General features: G+C 42.7%; 1 protein-coding gene across 2 annotated transcripts; it reads right to left on the bottom strand.

Moving 5' to 3' along the window:
- Positions 1-468: 468 nt before the first annotated feature.
- Positions 469-23,853, bottom strand: SDHAF3 (succinate dehydrogenase complex assembly factor 3). 2 transcript variants are annotated; one of them, XM_083469076.1, is made up of 3 exons: positions 23,716-23,853; positions 21,271-21,527; positions 469-798 (listed from the first exon to the last, which is right to left on the bottom strand). In XM_083469076.1, the coding sequence occupies exons 2-3, from the start codon at positions 21,451-21,453 to the stop codon at positions 595-597; spliced, it is 387 nt and encodes a 128-aa protein (XP_083325202.1). In that variant the 5' UTR covers positions 21,454-21,527; positions 23,716-23,853; the 3' UTR covers positions 469-594. The 2 variants fall into 2 exon arrangements, with proteins under 2 accessions (XP_083325202.1, XP_083325203.1); XM_083469077.1 differs by lacking the exon at positions 23,716-23,853 and adding an exon at positions 23,517-23,705.
- Between the last annotated feature and the right edge of the window lie 2,801 nt (positions 23,854-26,654).

The raw sequence follows: 26,654 nt of genomic DNA, 5'->3' as shown, positions 1-26,654 counted from the left end.
CATACATATGTATTTTTATAACTAATGCAGCTTTCTGACAAACTGACATACTTCTGAATAAGATCATTCAAAACAAATCACTGGTCATTTCTGCTATGCCCACTGCAAAAGCCAGCTTCCACGAAAGAATTCTGGGAGTTGCAGTTTGTTAAACGTTCTGAGTTGGATAGGAGACCCCTATTCCCCTCCCAGAGCAACAATTCCCAGAGTTCCCTGGGAAGGGCTGTTCAACCATTTGGGGAATATATACTAATGGGCTCTTTGCCCAGAAAATCCAGTCTTAGCACAAACACATTAGTTTTAATCCCTGCACTATTACCACTGCCCCAGGATCTGACAAATTTAACACAACCAAAATGTTCCTTTATTCTAAATACCAGCTAGGCTGTAATTAATATAAATGGGGCCATGTGTATTTCTAAATATTTGTCATACGTATCCCTGGAGGCTGAAATAAAACAGAAAGGGTGAACATCAGTTTCATTTATTCTTTGGAGGGAAAATCTCTTCCAAAACAGAGCTAAAGAGGCACCAAAAACAAAACAAAAACAAAAAACCCCACCACCCTACTTAAAACATATCCAAAGTAATATGTCAATTTTTGTGATCTGTGTCATCCAAAATATTAAACTGTCTCTTGGGCTTGGTAGCTTCTTGCATCAGTTCCTGGAGCTGCCCAACTTGCTCATCTCGTAGGGCATGAAGCTTTTCTTCTGGGAGGTGGGACCCAAAACGAGGATGACTTGTAGAGTTCTGTGCCTTTGGGTTAGTTTGTTGCAACAGCGTCGCTGCATAGTTCTAAAAAGAAAGAAAAAGAGGAAACACTTCAGGGAAGTTCACTAAGAATGAAAGCTTCTCGCTCTTCTCTTCCCTGAGCCCCCCTAAAAAACCCCTCTCTTAAAGGGCAGGGACTCTTTTGAACAACCTGGGAGCTGCTGGAAGGAGGAGGTGGTGGGAATTCTTTTCCCTTTTATTTGTAAAGAATTTTTTATTTCATTTTAGAATATATACAAATCTGAGGGAACAATTTTAATAACCAGTGAAAATTAAAACATAAAAAAGCAGAACTATAAAACAGGCACATAAAATAAATACAGTTGCATATGGGTTAGGTAACAAAATGTGGTCGTGAAAGAAAGCAAGAAAAGCAAGGATAAGAGTTAAATAAATAATGTTAGGGTTATTTGGTTGCCAAGTATAGTTCCAGATTTGTCAGGCTTGTGCTGATGGTTGTCTTGAAAATGATGGTTCTGGTGTATATGTAACTAAAGGAATTCCAAATCATGTAAAACATGTCTGAGGGCTCTAGTCCATGTCAAAATCTCAGATTCTCTGTAAATTTCTCCATCACGGCTATATTCCAGAGGGAGTAGAACCAAGAGTCCAGTGTAAGATTTGGGGCTGTTTTTCATTGAGTTGTGATCACTAGTCATGCTGTCAAGATCATATATAACGGCAGGAAAATGGGCTTCAGAATCCATAAACCAGATCAACAGGACCCCCAAACAATGTAAGAAACAGTAAATATTGATGGTGAAAATAACAATGTAGGTCAATAATATTTTTTTTAAAGAATATGAAATGAACTCATATTGTAGTCAAATAACACTGTATAGATGAAAAGCAAAAATTCCCCCTTGAAGCTGAACCTAGAATGAATGTATTAGAGCAACATTGACGAGATCTGTGGATTGTTTCATTAGTTTGCCAAAGCCAAAGTAGAAATGAAACTTCTCATGAGTGGAAAATAGGGCCTTAAAGATGTAGGGCTCAAGCAAGCCACTATGGTCCTGCAATTCAGAAATAGCTTTTCAATTTAGCACTGGAAATCCAAGACCATGGATCACCGTTGTTTTGTTGTTGTTTTGTTTTAAATGGCTCTATGCATTTAACATCCTTTCCACACATACAACCTATAGCGTTGCGGTGTTACCAGTCCTACTTGGATTGTCGTTCCCAGAGGGTGTTGCTTGGGGAATGTTTTTCAGCACCATCGAACCTTCAATGTGGGGTTCCACAGGGCTCAATCCTATCCCCCACGTTGTTTAACACCCCGCTGGGTGGGGTTATCCAGAGGTGTTGTCAGCAGTAGGCTGATGACACTCAGCTCTATTTCTCCTTTACATCTGCAGGTGAGGCAGTGGAAGTGCTGGACCAGTGTCTTGCCTTGGTGATGGACTAGATAAGAGCCAACAAACTGAAGCTCAATCCAGCTTAAGACTGGGGCACTGTTAGTGGGTGGTTCCCTAGACCAGACGGGTGGGAGATTGCCTGCTCTTGATGGGGTTACAGTTCCTCTGAAGGAGCAGCTTCGTAGCTTGGGGGTACTCCTGGATTCTTTGCTGCCGCTCGAGGCTCAGGTGGCCTCAGTGGCCCAGAGTGCCTCCCATCAGCTACGTCCCTATCTGGACAGGGAGAGCCTAACTACTGTTGTCTATGCTCTGGTAACCTCAAGGTTAGATTACTGCAAAGTGTTATATGCAGGGCTGCCTCTGAAGATGGGTTGGAAACTTCAGCAATTGCAGAATTCAGCAGCCAGGTTGCTCACCAGAGCAAGACATTTTGAACATATTACACTGATCCGGGTCCGACTGCACTGGCTACCAATTAGTTTCTGGGCCCAATTCAAAGTGCTGGTTTTGAGCTATAAAAAGGCTCAGGACCACAATACCTCAAGGACTGCCTCTTTCCATATGCACCTACCCAGACCCTGAGATCATCTTCTGAGGCCCTTCTTCGTGTGCCTCCTCCTCAAGAGGTCTGGAGGGTGGGAACACGAGAACGGGCCTTCTCTGCAGTTACTCCCGATCTGTGGAATGCTCTCCCCAGGGAAGTTCGCCTGGTGCCTTCATTATACACCTTTAGGCACCAGGCAAAAATGCTCCTTTTTAACCAGGCCTTTGGTTGATTTGATTGACATCCTATGCCCTTTTTAAATGTGGTGGGCTGTGGGGGGGTTGGGGGGTTATTGGGTTGTTTTATTTTGATTATATATTTTGTGGTTTTATATTTTGATTTTGTTCTGTGAACCGCCCTGAGACCTCCGGGTATAGGGCGATATATAATTCAATAAAAAACCAAATAGCTGGCTTTAAAAAAATAAAAATAAACCCTTTAGGTTCCCAAACTGGTCCGTGGACCTCTGCTTTATTTAGATGATCTGCAACATGTCTATGGGTTTGTGGACAAAGATGGGAGATGGCACATTCCTTGCATTAAATATTTATATTGATATTTAATTGCACTTTTACTGGTTCTTTTATTTGTTATATTGCATTTGATTGTGCTATAATTTGAAGTCTGAGGAATTCAAATGGTAATACAATAAAGTACAATATACAATCAATAAAAGAAGCAATATAAATACAATTGAAAGTCATGCAGGCTCTTGCCCAGCGCATTACAATTGCTACAACAGGCAGAAAAATCATTTAAGTAGTCCTTCAAGTCCCTCAGCAATTTTTCAAGTGTTCCATGAAGGAGAAAAAAGTCTTAACAACCACTACTTTTGTACTCCGTGTTTGACGCTCACGATGCCAGCCAATTAAGTTTATTTATAAGTGTGGGGGAGTGTAACATCTTTTGCATTACCTGATATTCTGTCCTCCTATCTTGAGGTCAATTAGGCAAGATCTGACCTTTGTCCATATGATTCTTTATTTCCTTGGTGATAATTGTGTCCTATACACAGAAGCAGTTGTGTATTTTGCTCCAGCAGCTTCTAATATTAGAGCAGAATTTATTAAGGGGGATATGTAATGGTGGCATTGAACAGACATGGCGTTATAATTGCAGTATGGCAGGGTCTTCTGTTTATGTACCCGCTTGTTGCCATGGTAGCCATGAAGCGATTGAGATAACAAGGGACTTGTTTTATTTAAAAAGCGGGGACTATTGACTATTTTCACAGATAATTTATCAAAAGTTTGTAATGGTTTACCCCCCCTTTATATATTTATTTATCTGCTGGTGTTTCCCATGTTGAAAACAGCTTCACACTTCAGGTAGTTAAAACATGATGGGCGGTAGAGAAGCATCACTGTTTATAGAAAGCTGTAGTTGGCCATCGGCTGCCAACTACATTTTGGTATGTTGAGTTTGATTCCCGAAGTATTCTATCCAAATCCATTCTGGATCAGTCTTAAATCCCTTGTCATGATGTATATATTTACCAATAAACCCCATTAACTCACACACAGTTATGCACACTTACGTCCCATTGCTTCTTTATTTTCTATTCTGTGCATGTGTGCCTAACTAACTGTGCTCTGAATTTTGGCTAACTTACTTATAACTTAAGTATGTGAAGTGGAAGAAGATGATAAAGATACATCCTTCCTATCAACGCAAATAAAAAATACCAGCATACAGACTATAGCAGAGGTTGGGAACCTCAGGCCTGGAGCCAAATGTGGCCACCCGGTTCGTTTTTAACTGGTCTATGTGACTCTCTTATGGCCACACCTTTTCCCAGCCCTCCTCCACTCCCTTTATCCAATGGTTTTGCCTGGCTCTGGCCTTGAACAATGATAATGCGTCCTGCTTGTCTGGACAGAGAGATTTGAGGGTGGAGTGGATCATGGTTCTATTCATTGCCCCACATTAATTTTGCCAGTGGTATCACCCACCATGGTCATGTGGTTCTCAGAAGCTTGTCCTCAGCCTGAAAATTCTTCCCCATCCCAGTCTAATAATAGTAATAATAATAATAGTAGTAGTAGTAGTAGTAGTAGTAATAATTTTATTATTTATACCCTGCCCATCTGGCTGGGTTTCCCCAGCCACTCTAAGACACCAGAAATTTTAAGAATACATTCATCATATCCTTTATATAATTGTATGCTCGGCTAATACTTTCTTAAGATGCACCTTTAAGAAATTTTATTAACAGCTTTCTTTCCAACAATGTTGATTCTCTTATCTTTTTAACCTAATCATATATCCTGTCAATAGATGCATTCTGAAGCAATTGTTTCAAACAAAGTTATTCCTCTGTAATCTTCATAAGCCTCATTGCCCTTCATCTTACTGATGTATTTTGATAACAGTAAATGCTAGAAACATTACCAGCCCGTCGGGTTAACTTGCTATATTTTCTTTTCACTTTTGCAATGGCCACAACTTCACAGCAGCCCACACTCCGTAAGTAATTTAAAAGGATGTATTAAGATTTCAAAAGAAACACTTAAGTAGATCAAATTATAGAATCAATTAATGAAGCTAATTTGAACTGACAGTTACTTTGCTTTTCAATTTGAACTCCTGTACCAAGTCACCAACAGCAATTTATCATCAGGTTATTTCAAGCTGCCTTTGTTAGTGAAATGAATCTATTGAACATATCACGGGGTGAGTGGCTGTCCCCCCCCCCCCTTTGGCAAAGGATGGAATGCTTTTCTGTGTGTTTATTTCCTTTGCTTTTAAGTAAACAAGGACCGCACGCCATCCACCCACTGTGGAGATTTGCCAACCACATTGTCTCATCACATTTAGACAGTGTTTATCAAACCATGTCACAAGTGTTGTTGTTGATTCCTTGATCTTTAGCAGCATCAGTCAACACCGTATGGGAAACTATGTGGACAAGATTTACTTATGAGAATCAGCAATGAGGCATGATGGGAAGGGGGAGCCTACTTAATACCACTTTCTCATTCAACACAGATAAGGATATGGAAGAGATGAGCTCCAGTCTCCCTCAATGCTCTTGCCTTGAGAAAATCAAATTACTGTATTGTTTGTGTTTGGATTTCTTAGTGGAAAGAAGTCTAGCCTCCTGCCAAGCTCATGTACTCCATCCTAATTCCTCTTTGTCCAATGCAGATCATTTTGTTTCCAGTTTTGATTAAATGAGCCCAACAAGTTATGGTTAATCTGCATCATGAGTACAGATAAAACTATCACAAGTACTGCTATGCCACTTTTCTGGCAGATGGGTAGTTACTGCTTACTAGGAGAGAGATGGGGCATGGAAATGGCAGGAGGTCAGTGCAGTGCAAATGAATTGGCAGGGACAAAAATAGATGCTCTCATATCCAGCATTTTGTGCCTTCCGGTAAGTAACAGTGTTCTCCTCCAGTCAAGCTGCTTCTGAAAATTGTGAATAAAATCATAGATGATTTTGAAAATGCTCGTTAACCTTGCAACCCCAAGCTGGTGTAAATTGAGGTGTTATTTCATTTTCTGGCACCTATGGATTCCATTACTTATGGGAGCCTTTCAGACAACCTAACTCCACTTGACTTCTGCCCATAGGAAACTACAAAAATCAGTACGTATTGGGGAAGTGGGGAAGGTTGTCTGAATCCACCAATACCTGCAAGGAGTCGGGTGGGGGGAAATGTGTGGATCTGCCCAGAAATTCAAGTATCAAACAAATTCTTGTTCCACTGCTTGTAAAGGATTTCTGGTGCCTAGAAGGGTTATGATCAGCTTTCTTACTTTCAGTCTTTGAGCAACTGAAGTCAATGACAACTAAGTACTGAAGGAAACTTAGTTCTCAGTGTTCCATAGTCAAGAAGTAAACCGGCCAGGTATGAAGCTCTCCAACCTTAAACAGCAAGAATGGTATTCTTGTAGGCTGGGATGTTCAAAGAAACCAAAAGGGAATCGGATGCTCCCGGTCCATTGGGGGGGGGAATGAATCTAGTACTGTACTAATTTGGGGATCCTTTTAAAAATTCAATTGATAGAAAGGCTTGCGCAGTTCAAAGACATTTGGAGCTTTGAAAAGCATCACTTCCACACTCTGGGTATTTCAAAGTACTCCACATGCTAATGCCAAAGAACACACAGCAGCTGAGTTGTATCTCGCCAGAATACTGAACAAGTCAGACAGAAAACCCTGTGGGAGTGTTCACCCAAAGAAATAAGCACATGCTTATTGGGTAAAAGAACTTCCCCAAATCATGTGAAAATATTTCCACTGTACAAATCCACAACAAGCACTGGGGAAAAGAATAGGAGAGCTTCCTTTAAAACTTAACTTGGGATCTACTCAAACTGACCACCTTGTTTTGAGCTGAAGTCTAACTACAGATTTCATGCAAATATGTACACTGTTTTAAAGTTGCGTGATGGTCTTTTGCTTGAGAAGGGGAGGAATGTAGAGCACCCCACAGCTTCCTGTGGTCAGGAAGACAATTCCTACATCTCCTGTGTAAAATCTTGTTTTGCACTGAGTCTTCCTGTTGGTTGTTTGTTCATACAACACATTTCAATGGATTTCCCCATCACTTTCCTAACCGCAAAAAGATGGTGGTTTTTTCCCAAGTAGGTTTGTTGCACTAGAATACCTGAACTGGGCAAACTTAAATTTATCTGTATGCACTTAGACCCAGTATGTTTTTAAATGTGCCAAGAAAATACTGCTTCCAAGCCAACACCACTGACTTCCCAGTTGCCAGATCCAAAATATAAACATTACTGATTCCAGATGGCACTTTCAATTCATATAATCCATACATTACTTTGACTCAGTATTCAGTCTCGCTCTTGTCAAGAACAAATATTTTATTTCCACAGAGAACTGCGTTCTGCTTTTACTGTCACGAAGATTCATTGCAGGCAGAGGCCAGATGCATAAGAAATGATCGCAGGGAAGGACATCTAATCAAATTGCAACACTGACTTTTTTTTTTAGGACAGTATGCAAAAAATTAATCCTACTGACTACAGAAACCCAATAAGTGTGTTACATTTTTGTTGCAATGTACACATCCAAAGGATTGGCCCGAAGCAGAGCTTTCAAAATTCTGTGTCACGACACATTAGTGTGTCAGCTGCATTGTATAGGTGTGTCGCACAAACGCTCTCCGTGCTCCTCCCGGGGCTAGTAAAACTGAATTACTGTGTTGCAAAATGATGCGTGTTGAAAAAGTGTGTCACCAACATGAACGATTTGCAAAGCTCTGGTCTAAAGTATTCTTAAAGCATTGTATTAAAGAAAAATAGGATTGCCAAATATTTTGAGCTTTGTATAGCATGCCTACCTAGGCACCTGTAGATGTCTGATGCTGGAGGATATGAACTGCTGTAGCAACTCCTATGTACTCCCTCTTTGGGGCTTGCTACCTATCCCTCTGTCTAACTTGCCAAGAGACACAAAGCAGACGAAGAAGAAAGAGACAGATGAAGGGCCCAGGAAGGTGCCAGGTGGGAGAAGGTGCAGCTATCTCATCTACTGCATCACTGGCTGTATGTCCAGCACCCAGGTTGTTGTGTGGCAACCCTACTTATATAACCCCAAGGATGGGGAATATGTGACCGTCCAGCTACTGTTGAATGCCAACTCCCTTTAGACCCCCAACCAATGTAGGCAATGGGCAGGGATGATGGGAGTTGTCATCCAACATCTGGAGAGATTGTCCATCTCTGCCATACACCCTTAAATAGCAATTCTAAAACATCATTTGCCTTTCCAAGCATCCTGCACTTTCCCAATAGATTTCTCATTGGGGAAGCAAAGCAGCATTCTTCTCCATGTGTTATTTATTTATTATTAGATTTATAGCCCACCTTCCCTGCAAGGAGCCCCACTGAACATTTCCAAGTGAAACACGCACAAATTATGCTGTTATATACTGAATATTTCTAATACAGGAAACACAATAATGACTACTCGTTAGGAAGAAGCACAGAAGAGCTCAAAAGAGATAAAATGTTATGCAAATGTTAATTCATTTATATGCAGGAGGCCATTCGTCACGCCTGGATTTCAAAAGAAGTTGTAAGGTTAAGCCTGCCCCCCCCCCTTTAAGTTTCGAAAAAGGAAAAGCTTTCAAATACTCTTTAAGCTCTTGACAGCAATCAAACAATGTGCGAGCCCTGCCTCCTGAAAAACTATGTAGCTCTGGAAGCTGCAAATAAAGGAGTGTTTAAAATGAATACACCTTCTTAGAAATAAAACAGAAATCTCAGCTTCTTCTCCTCTGCCTTAGCTGCCATAGCAACGTGACTTACTCTCATACAATGAAGCGTTCTCTACCTTTGCAGCCCTGAACTAAGAAAAGTTAAGCACGGCGTGTCATATTAATGAGTTTTGATTCACTTAGATACACCAACATTTTGGTTATAGCCTATAGCAAGGGTAGGGGACCTCTGGTCTGCAGCCTAGTTGGCCCAGCACATAAACCATGCCCACCTGCCCCACACACCTCCCCACACCTGAAATCAGGTGACACCAGGTGTGGGGCAGGTATGGACACAGCTACAGTTAAAGGGAGCTCCTTTAACAGAGCTCCCTGGCAGCGCCAACAGGGAGCCCCTTGGGATTCGGGGAACGTGCTTCTTCCAGCACTGTAAACCACTTCTTCTTACTTCAAAGTAAATGTGCATAGGATTGATGGGGTGTTAGGGACTGACTCCAAGCACAGATCCTTGAAAGACTATACAGTCATACCTCGGATTACAGCCGCTTCAGGTTGCGTTTTTTCAGGTTGCATACCGCCGAAACCCGGAAGTACCGGAACGGGTTACTTCCGGGTTTCAGCAGTTGTGCATGCGCAGAAGCGTCAAATCACAACCCGCGCGTGCGCAGACACAGGTTGCAAATGCTGCGGGTTGCGAACATCCATCCCGCACGGATCACGTTCGCAACCCGAGAGTCCACTGTATTCCACTGCGATCAATCACACTTACTTCCAAGGAAACAAATTCTACATACCCCCTTGTGCAAATTAATTGAAACAATGTAGTTTATTGTACAAAACTCACATATACATAATTAACCGATATGACCTCTGCTATTTTTCAGCAGCATTTTAACACGGTTTGGCACAGAGTCTACTAGCTTCCAACAGTCACTGTTGATTTTCGGATCCCTGTACCACACTTGAATCAGTGCCTGAATGAGCTTCTCCATAGTCTTACAGTCTACAGCACGGAGGCGACTTTTGCATATAGCCCACAAATTTTCAATGGGATTTACGTCTGGGGAATTCCCTGGCCAATCAAGTACCTGTATTTGCTGCTCTGTCATGAATTTCTTCACCACTTTCGATGTGTGACAGGGGGCTAAGTCCTCCTGCAATATCCCAGTACCGTCAGGAAACCTCTTTTTCAGCTCTGGAATAACTCTCTTTCGTAGAACCTCAATATATTGTGGCAAGCGCATCATTCCTTCCATTGGCTGCAGGCTTCCGACACCATAATGATCAACTGACTTTTCGCGTTTGCTTTGAGTAAAGGATTACAAGTAAGATAGAAAACATGCTTTGTTTCAATTAATTTGCACAATGGGGTATGTGTGTGTGTATTTAAAGTGCCTCAAAATGCTGTAGACCTAGTCCTTTGGGTTACTCCTTTATGCACAAGAAATTAGTTATTACTTTTCTTTTTTCTGAGATATATATATATACTCACACACAGTTGCAGGGAATTAATTTTAGTAATGTATTCACACACACACACAAGCAGAAATATGACTACTGATTTTTCTTCCGCACAATATCTGCAAAACAATTTTATCTAAAAAGCTGAAGTGTCATCAATTTAGAATTTCATTATCTTCCTGGAGAAATGTTTACCACTACCGCTCTCAGAATTACCTCCTTCGTTCCAGTTTCTAAGGAACTGTTTCGATGCTATCTGGACAGAAATGCAAACAAATGCATACATTGGGGGGATGTGGACGTACCTCGTATGTTTATAAAGGCTGGCAAGCACTGCAAGGCATACTACACTCTGGAAAGCTTTAATTAACCAATGGGATAGACTAATTAGGAGAAGAGCATGACGACGCCAACAACGGAGCAGACTCTGAACACATTTGATGGGGCAAAAGAACAAAGGCACTAAGCAGAGACCACAAACCAAATTCTAAGCATCTATTCACACAGCAATTAAAACCCATTACACGTTATTATCGGTTTTCCACCAATTAAACTCACATGCAGTTCTTTGTTATTAATTCAGCTGCTAATGGATTCTATAAAGCAACATCTACAAAATATCTCCCCTGATAGATGCATATCCAGATCCAAAGAGTTATGCACATAGGAAAATAGCAGCCATGAACCACACAGAAATCTAACACGTATATACATAGACTCAGATCAGAAGATGAGAAAGATGGCAGGTCATTGTTTCATAAAATGAGAACTAAGCAGGCTTGTCTTTAAATGTGAACTGAACTTCTCTTGTTCCTGTACCAGGGTCAGGATTAGGGAAAACAGGCACAATCCTGGTACAACTTCTAACATGGGTACATACGACATATGTGTTTTCAGTTCATAGAGTCCTTTCTACAGGTCAGTGTGAGAAGCTGCTGTCACAGACACTGTTACGTTGGCGGGGAGAAAATCAGGGGAGAGAGGTGGGGGAAGAAAGAAGTGGGCAGTGGTCTTTCATTCTTTTGCTTAGTGTACTTAGAGCCAGTGTGGTGTAGTGGTTAAGAGCGGTAGTCTTGTAATCTGGTGAACTGGGTTCGCTTCCCCGCTCCACCACATGCAGCTGCTGGGTGACCTTGGGCTAGTCACACTTCTCTGAAGACTCTCAGCCCCACTCACCTCACAGAGTGTTTGTTGAGGGGAAGGAAGGGAAAAGAAGATTGTTAGCCGCTTTGAGACTCCTTGAGGTAGTGATAAAGAGGGATATCAAGTCCAAATTCTTCTTCTTCTTCGTGCGGAGTTTTTGCGTCAGTGTTGTGAGGATAGGTTCTTGAATGAAGACCTTGTTCCCCCCAAAAAAATCCCAGAGTGGAGCAGTGGGAGGCAACCGGCGGCCATTTAGATGCTGCCATCACTACAGAGCCCATCATCCCTCACCCTGGCTGGGAGTCGGAGTCCAAAAACATCTTGAGGAACACGGGTTGCCCTCCCCTGACCAAGTGTAGGCAATCAGGAGTGTTGCATAAACTGCATCAGATGGTGGAGTTGTCTGTGTGGTGTTGCTGTGATCTTACCTTTGTGTACCTTGTAGCACAGGCAACTCCTCGCTTACAGGAGGGTTACGTTCCGGGCCTCTGCGTGCATAAGTGAAATGCGTGTAAGCGTGCAGCTTCCCACCCAACAGCTGTTGAGCGGGGTAGTATGGCAGCAACAAGAGCTCCTGCACACCAATGAGGAGGCCTTGCGAGTATTTTTTGGCTCACTGGCGTCGTCTCCTCCCAAGCCACAAGGACTTCCCAGCCCTCTTCCGCCATTTCAGATCGGAATTTATGTATTTATTTCCCAGTGCTGCATGTATGCGTGAGTCAACCGCGCATAAGTCGGGTGTGTGTGTGCCTGTACAAGCTATTTCTGTCAAACACGCAGCGATATAATGCTATTCTTTATCTTAAAAAAAAAATAAATGCAAACACGTTCAAACCTATGAATTAAACCCAAAATGAATAATATCCAACATGGCATCATCTATTTCAAAGTGCCAAGCGAGAGAAAATGTGTTTAATTCTCTATCAAATTAAATATTTATTCTCCGCCAAGGGAACAATTAATGTGTCAATCCATTATGTCTTTCTCTAGTCTGATAAGGAATTGCCAAGTTTTTATATATGGGGGGTTTTTCAAAGGTTTTTTTTAAAAAAGATTTCTCTGTTCCAGTTTGGCAAGAGACAAATTCAAGGACGATAAGGCGATCAATCAGTGCAAGTGGCTATTTTCTACCTTACTCTTGCAAGCAGCATGCCTCTGCATACTAGGTGTTGGCCAACCTATGTGCTGTTACTTCCCATAGGCACCTGCTTGGCCATTGTGAGACCAGGCACCTTCATGTATTCTTATGGAATAGATCGGACTTTCCGCAACTTTGGGTCCCTAAATGTTGTTGGGACTATAATCCCCAGCCAGCATGACCAACGTTCAAGAGTGATGGGGGCTGCAGTCCAAAAGCAACTGCGGAACTCTATGTTCTTCTCCCATGTTGTAGCCAATGACGGGGAAGCTTGGCTGGATGGACCACTGGTCTAATAATGCCTTCCTCGCCCAAATAATGTTCTTTTTCATCCAAAATATAATCTCGGCGTATACTAGGCTTCCTTTCCCATTGACCTCCCTGCCATGCCGTAGTACCATGTTGGGCGTCTGAATTTAATGCAACTGAAGTGAAACTCGACGGTTCAAATTAAATGCTCTCCCATTACATTTACTTGTCACCAGAAGCAATCGGGAAGGTTTCTGGTGCTGCACAGAACACATGAATTCTCCTGAAAAGAGCAATTCAATCACAGTCCTTAATACGGTGGTGAGGAAGAGTGGGGAGCAGCTGTCTCTATGGAATAGTCAAGAGTTATTCTCTCTGTAATAGCTGCCCTGCTCGGAGATCCTCTTTTTTTTTTTTTTTTGCTAAGGTAATGGCTCGCAGGGCTACTTCTCTAATAGTCAGGAAACAGCCTGACACCAGAGGAGGAAGTTCAGAAAGAGGTATCTATTAAAGCTTTTAGAACTGCGTTCAGATTCCACAGAGAGCACTCCCTAATCTGAAGACGGCTACGTAAAAGTGACAGCTCTTGAGAACTTGATAGCGCAAGGCAAGGAAGAGAATAGATAGGCGCATCTGAGAAAATGGGATACAGAGCCGACAACTAAATTCTCATACCATCACTGAAGCCTAGTTGTGACACTGATTGTGGGGGGGGGGGGGAGTCCAATTTTGGCAGAGCGGTTGCCTTTGAATCAGAAGCCTTTTTCTTCCCTAAGCGCTTGCATATTACGAAGACTCTGGTACAGACACAAGGACTGCAGCATTCTCATAAACACATCAGAGGTGAAGGATTGAAGCAATTATCCTTTTAATGCTCAGATAAGAAAATAGTTCGTCTTTGGATCGTAATATGTTTCGCCGGTAGTTTACACCAACTTGGACCCAGACCACTAAATCAGGATCATGCCCCTGCTTAGAGGAAGGATGTTGCGGGCCGGGTAGTGTAGGGGGTGATTTCTGACAATTCATTATCATTTATAATAATATCCCGCCCTTCCTTCTGAAGAGGGCACAGGAAAGCAAACACATAAGCATAAAAAGGATTCAATTAAAAATAAAATAACGTATTTATTTTATTTTTAAAAAACTTCAAGTATGTCTTCTCCCTGAAAAGCTGCTTCAGAGGGTTAGGCAGGGGGCACCAAAGCAGTATTAGAGATGCTGCAAGGGGGGTGGCTATCAGAGGAAGGAGAATCTGCAAAAAAAATGGCTCCCTGACTCTCCAAAGGGAGTCTTTCTACTTCCACAGATGGGACACTCTGGATCCCACCTATAGACCACACACCCATGTCCCCAGCTTTGAGTTTCCAAGACCACTAGAATCACTTTTTGCAATAAAATATATTAGCTAGGTAGATAGCAATTGTTTTCTTCTAAAGTGCGAGACTTGTCCCATGTCCACATTCACCCCCTTACTGTCTTTATTTTGACCAAAGGCATGCGAATCCTTCAGCAATATATCAAGGAAAACTGTACTTAGTGTTCCATCATGCTCACTATGGGGCTGAGAGGAATCATTTTTGAGTTCTAGACTCTTAGTCAAATAGGTGCGTGTGGAAAGAAAAGAAAACTGAACCAAACATCTCTTTTTGTAAATGATACATAAAGTAACTGAACACTGACAGGTTTTTTTAAAAAAAAATGTAATTGGCTAAATTATTTAATTGCATTCATTTTCTCTCTCCCTCTCTCTCTGAAACTGCAAATTAAGCAATACAGATCTGATCCTAAATAAAAAGTTTTCTTTCATGAAGTGTAATGATATAAGCCCAGCTCAAAACTGATTTAAATCAAGAAGACTCATTCCCAAGAGACTAGCTTGGATCATTATTTGAATAATGGCAAAATCAGAAAAAGGGAGAGGCGATACAAAGGATGAAAGTTACCACAGCAAAATGGAGCCCATGCTGCGTAAAGAAACTTATTGTATCCTAAATATATATTAGGCATGTACACTCAGAGGAGCAACCGAATTTCCCACCGCGTCAGTGAAATCACAATGAGACCTTTTCATGATGCCTTGGAGCTTTTTATATCAGAAAGCTTTTTAAAAACATCCCCCAGAGGGAAAATCCTTTCACACACACACACACACACACACACACACACACACACACACACACACTAGCAACATGGTAAAGCTATGGTGGCTATTATTTAGCCTCCAAAGTGCTTAGGAAAAGCCATATGTTGAAACCCTAGCTTTGTTGCTTCCATCCTAATTCCTATTATAATGAACTGTATTCAAATTAAAAGACTGTTGCAGTTACAGTGGTACCTCGGGTTACAGATGCTTCAGATTACAGACGCTTCAGGTTACAGACTCCGCTAACCCAGAAATATTACCTTGGGTTAAGAACTTTGCTTCAGGATGAGAACAGAGATTGTGCGGCGGCAGCAGCAGGAGGCCCCATTAGCTAAAGTGGTACCTCAGGTTAAGAACAGTTTCAGGTTAAGAACGGACCTCCGGAACGAATTAAGTTCTTAACCCGAGGCGTCACTGTATAAGGGGAAAAAACTATAGTTCAGAGGAAGAACACATGCTTGCATACAGAAGCCTATACTAAGAGCCAACTCATTTATTTATTTATTTTTAAGGGCATCTAAAAATCACAGAAACCAAGAAATGTTGAGTTGGAAGGGACCCAAAGAGTCATCTAGTTCAACTCCCTATAATGCAGGAATCACAGCTGAAAGGTATAGGGATGGGCCATAGCTCAGTAGCAGAGCATATGCCTGGCATGCAGAAGGTCTAAGGTTCAATCCCCAGCGTCTCCTGTTAAAAGGATCGAGTAGCACAGAGGTGAGGAACTACAACTCCCACCACCCTTGACCACTGGCCATGTTGGCTGGGGTGGATGGGAGTTGGGAGTCCACAAGCATCTGGATTGCTGCGGGTTCCTCACTCAGCTCTGTGCTACCTGTCAATGCAATAGGTTCTCTGCTCCTGGCATCATAGATAATGGGAAAGGCTCTCTGCCTGAGAGAGAGAGTCCCTGCCGATCAGAAGAGACAACACTGGGCTAGACAGACAGGAAGTCTGATCTGGTCGAAGGCAGATCCCAGTGTTTCCGCATTTATGGAAGCCTTTGGGTGATGCTGGAACAACAAAGCATCTGGCCATGCTTGCTTCTCAGGTCAAAAGCAGCACTAATCAACCCCACCGTGCTACAGATCATGATGACAGGCCAGAGCAGCTCTTGCCTGACCCGCCTTGGCCACATCTGTACCCAATTCATGAGCGCTGTGAAACACCTGGCAAAGGCCGTTGGTGCCACCGTGTGGAAAGCTCCACAAACTGCACACTGGTAGGACAACATCACCACAAAAGACCCATCATTTCATTAGCAGAAACCGGTCAATTGGTTGTGGTGGCATAGCTGCCATTTTAAAAAGCCCACTCTCCTGTTGTTCTGGAGCTGGGGTTGTCATCTCCCAGGGCCGGTCCTAATCTAAGTCCTTTTTTTTAATCTCTAGGGACCTCGGAACACCCACTGCCTTGGGAACAGACCGTAGTTCAGTGGTAAAGCATCTGCCTGGCAATCAGAAGGTCTCAGGTTCAATCCCCAGTGGCACCTGCAGGTAAATGTGGGTGCTTGAAACCCTGGAAAGCCACTGTCAGTGTAGGCACTACTGAGCAAGATAGACCAATAGTATGACTCATTATAAGCCAGTTTCCAATGTTTGTCTAAGGCAGGGCTTCCCAAACTTGGGTCTCCAGCTGTTTTTGGACTAGCTGGAGACCTAAGTTTGGGAAACTCTGGTCTAAGGAAACAGAAAGTAGTCACTCCCAGACCAGGACCACAAGAAAAATTACTCCCATGCCTTTCCAGTGTTTTGCTCCCTTGCTTTGACCCCCTGGGCTCTTCAACCTTGGGACCTCAGATGTTATTAGACTACAACTCCCATAATCCCTAACTAGATTAGCTAATGGTCAGGGGTGTTGGGGTTTGCAGCGCAGCAAACACTGACCTTCGACAAGTGGGTCAGGATCTACTTACTTGGGTGTCACAGCCTGATTGCAATAGCAGCACTACAACTATTCATATAGATATGGTAATAATAAGAGTTAAGCAGTGGCTTCCCAAATGCATCTTTGAGTCAAAGGCAAGTCCTAGATCTGGAAAAGTTGAAGACTACTGCAGTAAAGCATGACGACTGATAGCCTCAATGGCAGGGGAAGCCAATGTGATAAGGCACACAGATGTTGCTGGACTCCAACTCCCCACAGTCTTAGCTCGAATGGAAGGTGGGAGTTGTAGTCCACAACATTTGGAGCGTACCACATTGGTTTCCCCCTGCTATCTTGTCAGATACTCCATCCGCCGATGTAACGCCTCCCTTTTTCCCCCCTTCAGGAATCTCTCTTTGGCCTACCTATGATCCAGAAACAAATAAAGTTTTCTCATTTCCATTTCCACATTTTCAGCATTTAATGCTGAGTAAGAGAGCAAGAATGACATAATTACTTGTAGGTGTACAGTAAAGTGTCTAAAGATAGCCTCCACGACAAGAAATCTGAGACTATTTTAAAAGGTGGGGACTGTATAACTTATTGTTTCATAGAAAACCACGGAAATATGTATCCAGTTTCATAAAATTCTTAGAAACAAAAGGAAACCTGAGCAATGCTTCTTGTCTTTAGTGGGGCTGGTATTTCTTCACTCAGCACAAATCCTGGAGTATATTAAGTAACTCCCAGTTCTTTTTGCAAAGGAAATAATGCATAGAACCTATATGGATGCACATGGAGCAATGGACCAGTCAGCATAATTTCTATTAAATATGTAAGCTGAGGTTCTGGCTACAGAACTCCAGGCAGTACACTCACTTTTGCATTATTCCTACTTTAGCCAACTCTATCTTACGTAGTGTCTTTTTCTGCAAAACAATTGAATTTTCAGCTTGGAGTGGTAAGAAACAAAAGTATGCAAGCAAAAAAAGCAATCTACTTTCTTACCCTGTAAAGCAGTGATGGCGAAACTTAGCCCTCCAGCTGTTTTGGGACTACAATTCCCATGATCCCTGACCACTGGTCCTGTTAGCTAGGGGTGATGGGAGTTGTAGTCCCAAAGCAGCTGGAGGGCCAAGTTTGGCCATCACTTCTGTAAAGGCTTGCACAGATGAAGAAATGTTGATTCAGAAATCAAGTCGGGTCAGATCACTATAGCAACAACCACACAATCTCCCCTTTGAACTTCAAAATGGTGATGCACATTCTTTGGTTAGCCGTGTCTTCCAAATCTGCCAAGCTATGGTTTATGAACCACAGTTAACAACCACAATCTAGGGATCAAAAGCAATGCTAAACCATGGCTGGTCAAAAATGGAAGCGAAAGTGGCCATGCCAGAAAAATGGGGAGAAGGGGAAGTGCACAAGTCCAAGTCTTGCCTGTGCTCATCTCTGTCAGGATAAACCAGAGCCATAGAGAATTAAGTATTACCTTTAATCGTTATCATTAATTTCTGAACAAAACACAGTTATCACACACAGGGCTTTGCATGACTTGTGGGCTGTATGACTTATCAACGTTAATTCAATAACACTCTTGGGTAATAGCCACGATCAAGTCACGCATGCCAACTGCCTCTTTGTAAAGAGTGCCAATTATTTTAATTAAAAAGTAAGCATGTATTATATCGGAAGAAGGATGTGCTAATAATAGATGCCGCTGATTGGATCTACCTGAAGAGCAGTATTTCCTCATAAACAAACAATACTTTGTTTGTACACCTCCCTCTGGCATGAATACTTCCCTGTGGCTTTCAAGATAGGACCCATTAATCTGAAAGCAAGCCTGAAAACATAAAAAATTAGCCTGCTAACCAAGAATCCCTGCTATTTCAAAGCTAAAAACAACCACACACCAAAAAAATGAAGGCTGGGAGGAAGGGTATGCAATGCTTTGTGCCCTCTGCGAGTGTTTTTGCCTAGCCAGAATGTGTCTTTGAACTAGAAAAATGTCCTTTGCTTGCTTGGTTAGAGAGCAGTGTTCGAAACTCCCATTGTTCTAGGTGCATTTTGCGACAGGGAATTTCATTAGCGCAAGCAGTTTCTGAGCTCTGGGCACAGTACTGCACCTAAGTTTTCAGATTAAAACTGCAGAATGGAAGGAAAGGAGGGCCTTTTTCTGCCTCCCCACTTCCAGCTACTCTCTGAAGACTGGAGAAGAGACCCTCTTAAGAATATTAGCGCGGTGGGAAAGGGAAGGACTACACCATGTGAAAAATGAACATAATATTTTAGCTGCAGTTCATTCCTTTTCAGCTTTGTATTCTCGTTATAAAAAAGCACGCCTAGACATTCTGTTGTTGCACCCATAACCTAGGTTTAAGGTGCCATTTAGCTCCTAGCTTTCATATCTCAGTTTTCAACACTGCTAGAGAGAGGCACAGAAACCTCTAACATTCATATGGCAAAACCAAAGGAAACAAAGCACTGGGCTTGGAGATCTGAGTTCAAATCTCACCCACCGCCATAAACTCCCTAGTTGGCCCTAGGAAAAAAGGAAGGGAAAAAGTCAAAGAGGTGTAGGTTTGGCCTTACGCAGCCCAACCCTTCCTGTGAGTCCTTGCAGGAGCACTCCTACCCTTGAGCCCATCTGGGGTTTGACTGCCCAGATTAGGAGCCCTAATCAACACAGGTAGCGGCTGTGGAGACATCCAGCCCCACCTGGTTGAGGCAGGTATAAATAGTGCAGGACAATGTGGTCAAGTAGGAAGAAGATGATGGATCAAATGCTGTTGAGGCTGTCTATGGCTGGATCTGGTGTTGTATGTGGGTGAAGGTCTGGTGGAGGAAATAGTTTATTTGGAATTGTTCCTTTGGAGTTATTTATCATTGTAAGGTGGTTTACTGTTTTGAGAGTTTTTTGTTGTTGCTGCTGTTGGAAGAGGTTTTCCTAGTCCGTTCAAATAAAAATATATTTTCCCTCCTATATTGACTACCAAATATCCTTTAAGGAATCTGCAGTTCATTGGCAAAACAACACCTAAAGTGTAGATAAATAATAATGTCAGCAGATGCACTTCTAACACAGGAGTATTCAAAAGGCCAGCAGGCACTGGCCTGGTTCACATGACACGGTAAGCCTACACCTCGTGGTTAAAGAGGAGAGTGCTTAACAATGAGTGTGTTCACCAATGCTAAGAATTTGTCAAGAATGTATAACTTGTTGCTGAAATGGAATACACAAGATGAAACAGTTAAATCAGCTATGATTAAGTGGGCACAGGACATTGGTCATAACATCATGTTTGCTGACTGGGAACAGTTGTGGACCACCGGTTTAAAATTTACGGCATGTAATGCCTTAAAAGAAAATATCATGAAAATGATCTATAGGTGGTATATGACCCCAGTCAAGCTAGCAAAAATCTACCATTTGCCTGATAATAAGTGTTGGAAGTGTAAAGAAACTGAAGGTACTTTCTACCACCTTTGGTGGACGTGCCCGAAGATTAAGGTTTTCTGGGAAATGATATATAATGAAATGAAAAAGGTACTTAAATGTACTTTCCCTAAGAAACCAGAGGCCTTCCTCTTGGGCATTGTCGGCCAATTGGTGTCAAAGAAAGACAGAACTTTTTTATGTATGCTACTACAGCAGCAAGAATTCTCATTGCAAAGCATTGGAAGACTCAAGATCTACCCACTCTGGAAGAATGGCAGATGAAGGTGATAGACTATATGGGACTGGCGGAAATGACTGGCAGAATCCGCGATCAGGGGAAAGAGACAGCGGATGAAGATTGGAAAAAATTTAAAATTTATCTTAAGAAATATTATAAAATTGATGAATGCTAAAATGTTGAAGTTTTAGAAAAAAGGGGATTACAGTGGCAAAGATTAAGTTAAAGGAAAGAATAAATAAGGGACAAATTTGGTTAAAATAAGTGTTAGGATTTGCTGAAATAATTTTGGAAATTGGGATGTAGAAAGGGGAGGTTTGGGGGAGTCGGAGAAGCGAGGTTTATGAAAAAAAGGATATGAAACTATACATGTTTGTTTGTTTCTTTATTTGTTTGTATTGTTTATAAAAACTTTTGTAAAACCAATAAAAAAATATTTTTTTAAAAAAACAATGAGTGTGTTCAGATGATGAACTAAGCTGGGCCTTGGCTTAGCTGCAACATCACAGTTTGCTAAAAGGACTGCCGGGGTAGCAAAACAAGTGCAACCTCCTCTGTGGGAGCCTGCATGTTTAAGCATTCACACTAAACCATGGTTTGTCTTAACTTTATGTGTGAAAAAAGGCCGATAAGATATACATGTACAGTGAGTAAGACAGACCCTAATCACATCCCCATAAACTGAAGCAGGGCAGCAGAAGATGAAAAGATACTTGCCTCCCATTCCCGCAGGAAGCATTGAGCCTCTTCCGGACCAACAGATCTGTGTCTCCTGAACTCATCTTTCACATACTGGTCTCCCAGGGTCTTCAACTCCAGTGGCAACGCTCGGTGCAACTGCAGGATCTTCTTGTACAAAGTCCTTACCCGGGAGACATGATGGTTTAGGCTGCCTGGCATAACCGCTGAAAAATGCCACCAGGCTAAACAGGACTATGGGGGTGTTGCTGGTTGCGTCTGGGCCAATGTTCGCCCTGGGGAAATAATTTCAAAGACCAGTAAGTTGGATGAAGGAGAGAGAAGGGGCAGCTTTGTTAAATGTCCGCTGCTGAACTTGGGGGTGAAAGTGTTAACGGTACAATTAGGGATGGTAGGGGAGAAATTAGATTTGAGTTTGCATTTAAAAGATAAATCTAAGTTGCACTTTCTGAAACAACATACAAACTGAAACCAGCCATCCTTTTGAATAACTCTCCAGGTTTCAGACAGGGATTTCCCCCCCAGCTCTAACTGGAGATGTGGAAGATTGAACCTGGAAAAAAGCAGATGCTCTCTCACTAAGCCAGGGACCTTTCCACTACTCTGGGAAATGGATTGACTGTTGAACCATTCTGGGAATTGCAGCTCTGTAAGGGGAATAGGAGTCTCCTGATAATTCTCAGCACCTTTGACAAACTACAGTCCCCAGGATTATTGGGGGGGGGGGGGAGGTCATGGCTGCTTAAAGTGATAGGATACTGCTATCTACTTTCTCTCCAAAATGCTCAGGGAGTCCCCCAGATGCAAGAGGGTCCCCACTTCAGAATGACGTGGAAACCTGTGTCCAGACTGGAGCACTTCAAGCTGTCAGTGGGGTGGAGAGAGAGAAAGAAGGGGAATGAAGTGTTTGACTGCTTGTCTCTGCACAAAATTAAAACAAAATCCCCGTACACAGAAAGCTAGCATGTTAGGGAGAAGCATCAGGCTGTTTCTCTGTGTATAGGGGGTGGTTTGGCTTTGTTTTTAAGTGAAGGGTTTTTCCAGCCGCAGTTTGTTGAAAGATGTGGAGTGTTGTTAGGGGACCCCTATTCCCCTTGCAGAGCTACAATTCCCAGAGCTCCCTGTGCAGTGGGACTGCTTGTTAAACTAGACTGAGAAATATAGCTGAGGGGAGTAGAGGCTTCCTAACAACTGTCAGTGCCCTTAGCAATCCACATTCCCCAGAATTCTTTGGGGGAGGCCAAGACTGTTTCAAGCGGCACCATGGTGTTTTAAAAGTATGGTGTGAATGTGGCCTAGTACAGACCAGATGCACACATTTTGCTTCAGTCAAACCTCGGTTGTCAAACGTATCGGTTCCTGCACTCAAGAAGAAGCTGCGGCGGACGTTCGGCTTCTGAAAAACGTTCAAAAACCAGGGCATTTACTTCCAGGTTTTTGGCATTCAAGAGCCGAAACGTTCCAAAACAAAGCCGTTTGGGAACCGAGGTTTGACTGTACTCCACTTGTTCCTGAGAACTAGGTTTTTGTGTGGTCTGAACAGTTTCTCACAAAACCCTGTGAAATAAGTGCCCTGGTTTGCTGAGTGCCAACCCAGTCACATTTGAGAGGTTTCAGGGTGGCAATTCTATATATGTCTCCTCAGAAGTAAGCCCCAATTTTATTCAAGGGAACTTACTCAGCATAGTCAGTACCAAGTTTGTTCCTGCCAATCATCCGGCTCCATATAAGGCAGAGAATGGGAACTCTAACCACACTTTGGTATATATAATCTTTAAGCAGAGTTTGATCAAACAGTGGTGGAAGCTTGTCCTTTGCTCAGTTTTAACTGTAGCTTGGATGGATTAAACCGCAATTAATACCACCCTCTAGTGGAAGGACAGGGGACCTGCAGCTTTCCAGATGTTGTTGGACTACAACTCCCAGCATCCCACACCACTGGCCACGCTAGGAGGGGCTATTGGGACTTGGAGTCCAACATCACCTGGAGGCCCTTCAGAGAAACCCATGCTTCCCTCTCACTCTACCTGCTGACACCCGGGTCAGTGGAAGACTGTGATCCTGCACCCCCCCCCAGTGGGACTTACTCCCAAGCAAGCGTGCGGCAGATGGCTGCGTAAAGAGAGGCGGCCGATTCACAGGAGCCCTACGGATCACGGTGGGGCTTACTCCCGAGCAAACGTATCGGAAACCACGAGTGGGCTGCGGGAGAGCGTGTTTCCAAGGAGCCCCTGGAGCAGCAGACTGAACTGTGGGGCGCTTACTCCGGACCAGACGCCGCTATGGACACCAAACGGCGGGGATCCAGAAGAGATCGGAAGGCGTGCAGCGGGGGGGGGGGGGAGCAATCCTAAAACGCGCGCAAGGAAAGGGCGGGCGTCGCAGACTCGCAGCCCCAGATCCTGAGGCCGCCGGGTCTGGGAAGGCGACGTCGGGGGGATCCCGGGGCCGCGAGTTCGTTACCCGCAAGGCGCTTCCCAAGGGCAGGCCGGAGAACGAGCAGCCGGGTCGGGTGGCTCAGAGCCGGCGCAGTCAGGCTGGAGCACCGGGGGGCGGCATCGCGCCTTCGCTCCGCCTCGGAGGAGGGCAGGGCTGAGCAGGACGTCTCCGCCCCTGCGTTGCGCTTTGAAGGACAGAGGTGGTGGGGAGACCGAGGGAGCTGCGATTAAGTTTCTTTTCTTAAAGAGAGAAGGACCCATCCTAAAGCTCTGTGCCCCGCTGGGTATCAGGACGCTTGCTCCTTATTGCGTTCCCCAAAGGGCACCATCCGCTGACGCCTGCAAGAGGGAGGTGCCAGGCTTTTTTGCGCCCTAGGCAAGGCTAACTACTTGCTCTCATGTTGTTTTTTTGTTTAGTCGTGTCCGACTCTTCGTGACCCCATGGACCAGACACGCCAGGCACTCCTGTCTTCCACTGCCTCCCGCACTTTGGTCAAACTCATGTTTGTATCTTCGAGAACACTGTCCAACCATCTCGTCCTCTGTCGTCCCCTTCTCCTTGTGCCCTCCATCTTTTCCAGCATCAGGGTCTTTTCCAGGGAGTCTTCTCTTCTCATGAAGTGGCCAAAGTATTGGAGTCTCAGCGTCAGGATCTGTCCTTCCAGTCAGCACTCAGGGCTGATTTCCTTAAGAATGGATAGGTTTGAGCTTCTTGCAGTCCATGGGACTCTCAAGAGTCTCCTCCAGCACCATAATTCAAAAGCATGAATTCTTCAGCGATCAGCCTTCTTTATGGTCCAGCTCTCACTTCCATACATCACTGCTGGGAAAACCATAGCTTTAATAAGTTCTCATACACACACCCAAAATTGCTATTCATTTAAACAACCTTAATTCAGTGATCTCTTCTTCTCTTTCCGTGGTTCATTCTGCATTCCATACATCCCTGCATATTTTACATGAACTAAACCATTCAGTAATCCGTTGTTAACGCCATCAAAACTTATTTACACTGTTGAATTTATCTTAATGCTAGTTTTAGTTTTCGAGATTGGATGTAGAAAAAAAATGAAAAGCATAAAACTTGGAACTGCTAAACTTGTTTTAAATGGCAAGAGTAAGTAATATAACCCTCTTTGATTATCTTTCTCAAATACAAAAGAAAACATTTTTAGCACCCAAAATGATTTTGGATAACCTTGTGAATTCTGGTGTTTAAATAAAAGTCTCTTAAAAGTTTTTCAAGTTCAGGCACATCAAAATCTCACTTAGTGTGTGTTTTCCTTTGCAAATTTTGTCACCAATTCCTCAAGTGTCGATGCTTGGGGATGTTCAGTTGATAAGAGTTAATAAGCCAACTTGTCTCTTTTGCAGCATTGTTGAGCTTATGTAAGTTTTTATAAGTCTACGCTTTGAGAAGCTTTGTTCAAAATATTAAATAAAAGTAAAATATCAGGAATTTATAGATAGAACAAAAATGAATATGTATAAAGCTGCCCCTCAAATGTCACTATTTACATCCCTCTGAGGTTTCCAGCCCAGTGAGGACCTGGTATGCTGGCTGACAGGTGGGGGGATGGAGTGTCATTAAGAGGCATGGCTGGCTAAACAGAAGCCACACTGCAGGTACATGCCTTTTAAATGAACAACTTCCTCCAAATAATCCTAGGAACTCTTGTTTACACCTTACAGAACTACAGTTCCCAGCACCTACAGTCCCCAGGATTCTTTGGGGGAAAGACATGTGCTTTAAATATGTTGCAGGTCCAATTTGTAAATCTTTAAAAACAAAAACTTCGGCTACAATACTGTATCAGTTTGCCTGGAAATAAGTACCAATGAAAGCGAGACCGTATCAGCCTGCCCATGTATTAAGATAAGCAGGGGAGACCCTACATGCAATCCTACCACCAAATGAAGTTTGGGGTTAGGGGGAGTGCATGACAGGGCCTTCTCTGTGGCTGCCCCCAGTCTATGGAATGCTCTCCCTGTCAAGGTGTGCCTCACACTGACATTTTATGCTTTTTTGTCAGCAGATAAAAACACACGTTTTTGCCCTGCGGGGAAGGATGGGGTTGTGGCAATACATGTTCCTTCTGCACAATGTTGTTCTGGTTACATGTCCATTTATCTAGATAATTTAGATTCAGATATCCCAAATAAAAAAAGAGAATATTCTTATATGCTACATCTGCAGCAAGAATGTTAATAGCTAGAAACTGGAAAAGTGAATTAGTACCAACAAAAAAGGAATGTAAGGGTAAATTATTTGAATATCTCAAATTGGCAAAAGTGACGGAGAAAATTAGGAGACAGCCTAACCAAAAGTTCCAAAAGTAATGGGAAATTTATAGAGATTACTTTAAAAAAAAACAGTGCACCCAAGTCAAAACCTGGATTTGCTTTGATTAATTTTTGCAAACCATAATATGGATTATAAGTATAGTATGTGGAAAACAATAGAAATGATGAAATGATAAAAGAAGCAGTTTAACAAATAGACAAAACAGACCCGCTTTGAGGAAGACAGAAATCTATCAGAGAAGAAAATGAATTGGGAATAAAGATTATGGTGACATAATGCTGTGTGTAAATATTTATAGATTTATGGTTCTATGTATTGTTTTTTGTTTTTTATTGTTGTCATTTTATTATTTTTGTTACTTTATTGTATGTATTTGTTTATCAAGTAAGAAAACTAATAAAAAGCATGAAAAAAAACCACATTTCCATTTATCTAACTTGCATATTGCCTTTATATTTCAACAGAAATCACTCATAACATTTTACGATGCTGTGTATTTTAGATCTGATATGAAATTGTTTTATTTATGGATGTACTTCCACCTTCTGTTTGGGGAAAAGCGGATTTTAAATGTTGCAAGGAAATTTAATAGCTATCAATTGCCACATCTTGTGGCACTGAGTTCCATAAATTAATGAGGCAATGTATGAAGTATTCCT

The sequence above is a fragment of the Podarcis liolepis genome (genome assembly GCF_965112155.1).
Source record: "Podarcis liolepis genome assembly, chromosome: 12".
In the NCBI taxonomy this organism is placed as follows: Eukaryota; Metazoa; Chordata; class Lepidosauria; order Squamata; family Lacertidae; genus Podarcis; species Podarcis liolepis.
Note: the sequence above shows the minus strand (reverse complement) of the source record. Positions and strands in the feature narration are given on the sequence as shown.

What these genes read in the sequence shown, in the direction of transcription:
- SDHAF3 (XM_083469076.1), bottom strand. Translation starts at nt 21,453, where the DNA reads ATGCCAGGCAGCCTAAACCATCATGTCTCCCGGGTAAGGACTTTGTAC. An exon ending in GCTTCCTGCGGGAATGGGAG is followed by an intron (nt 799 to 21,270) that starts GCAAGTATCTTT and finishes CTTTCTTTTTAG; the next exon opens with AACTATGCAGCGACGCTGTT.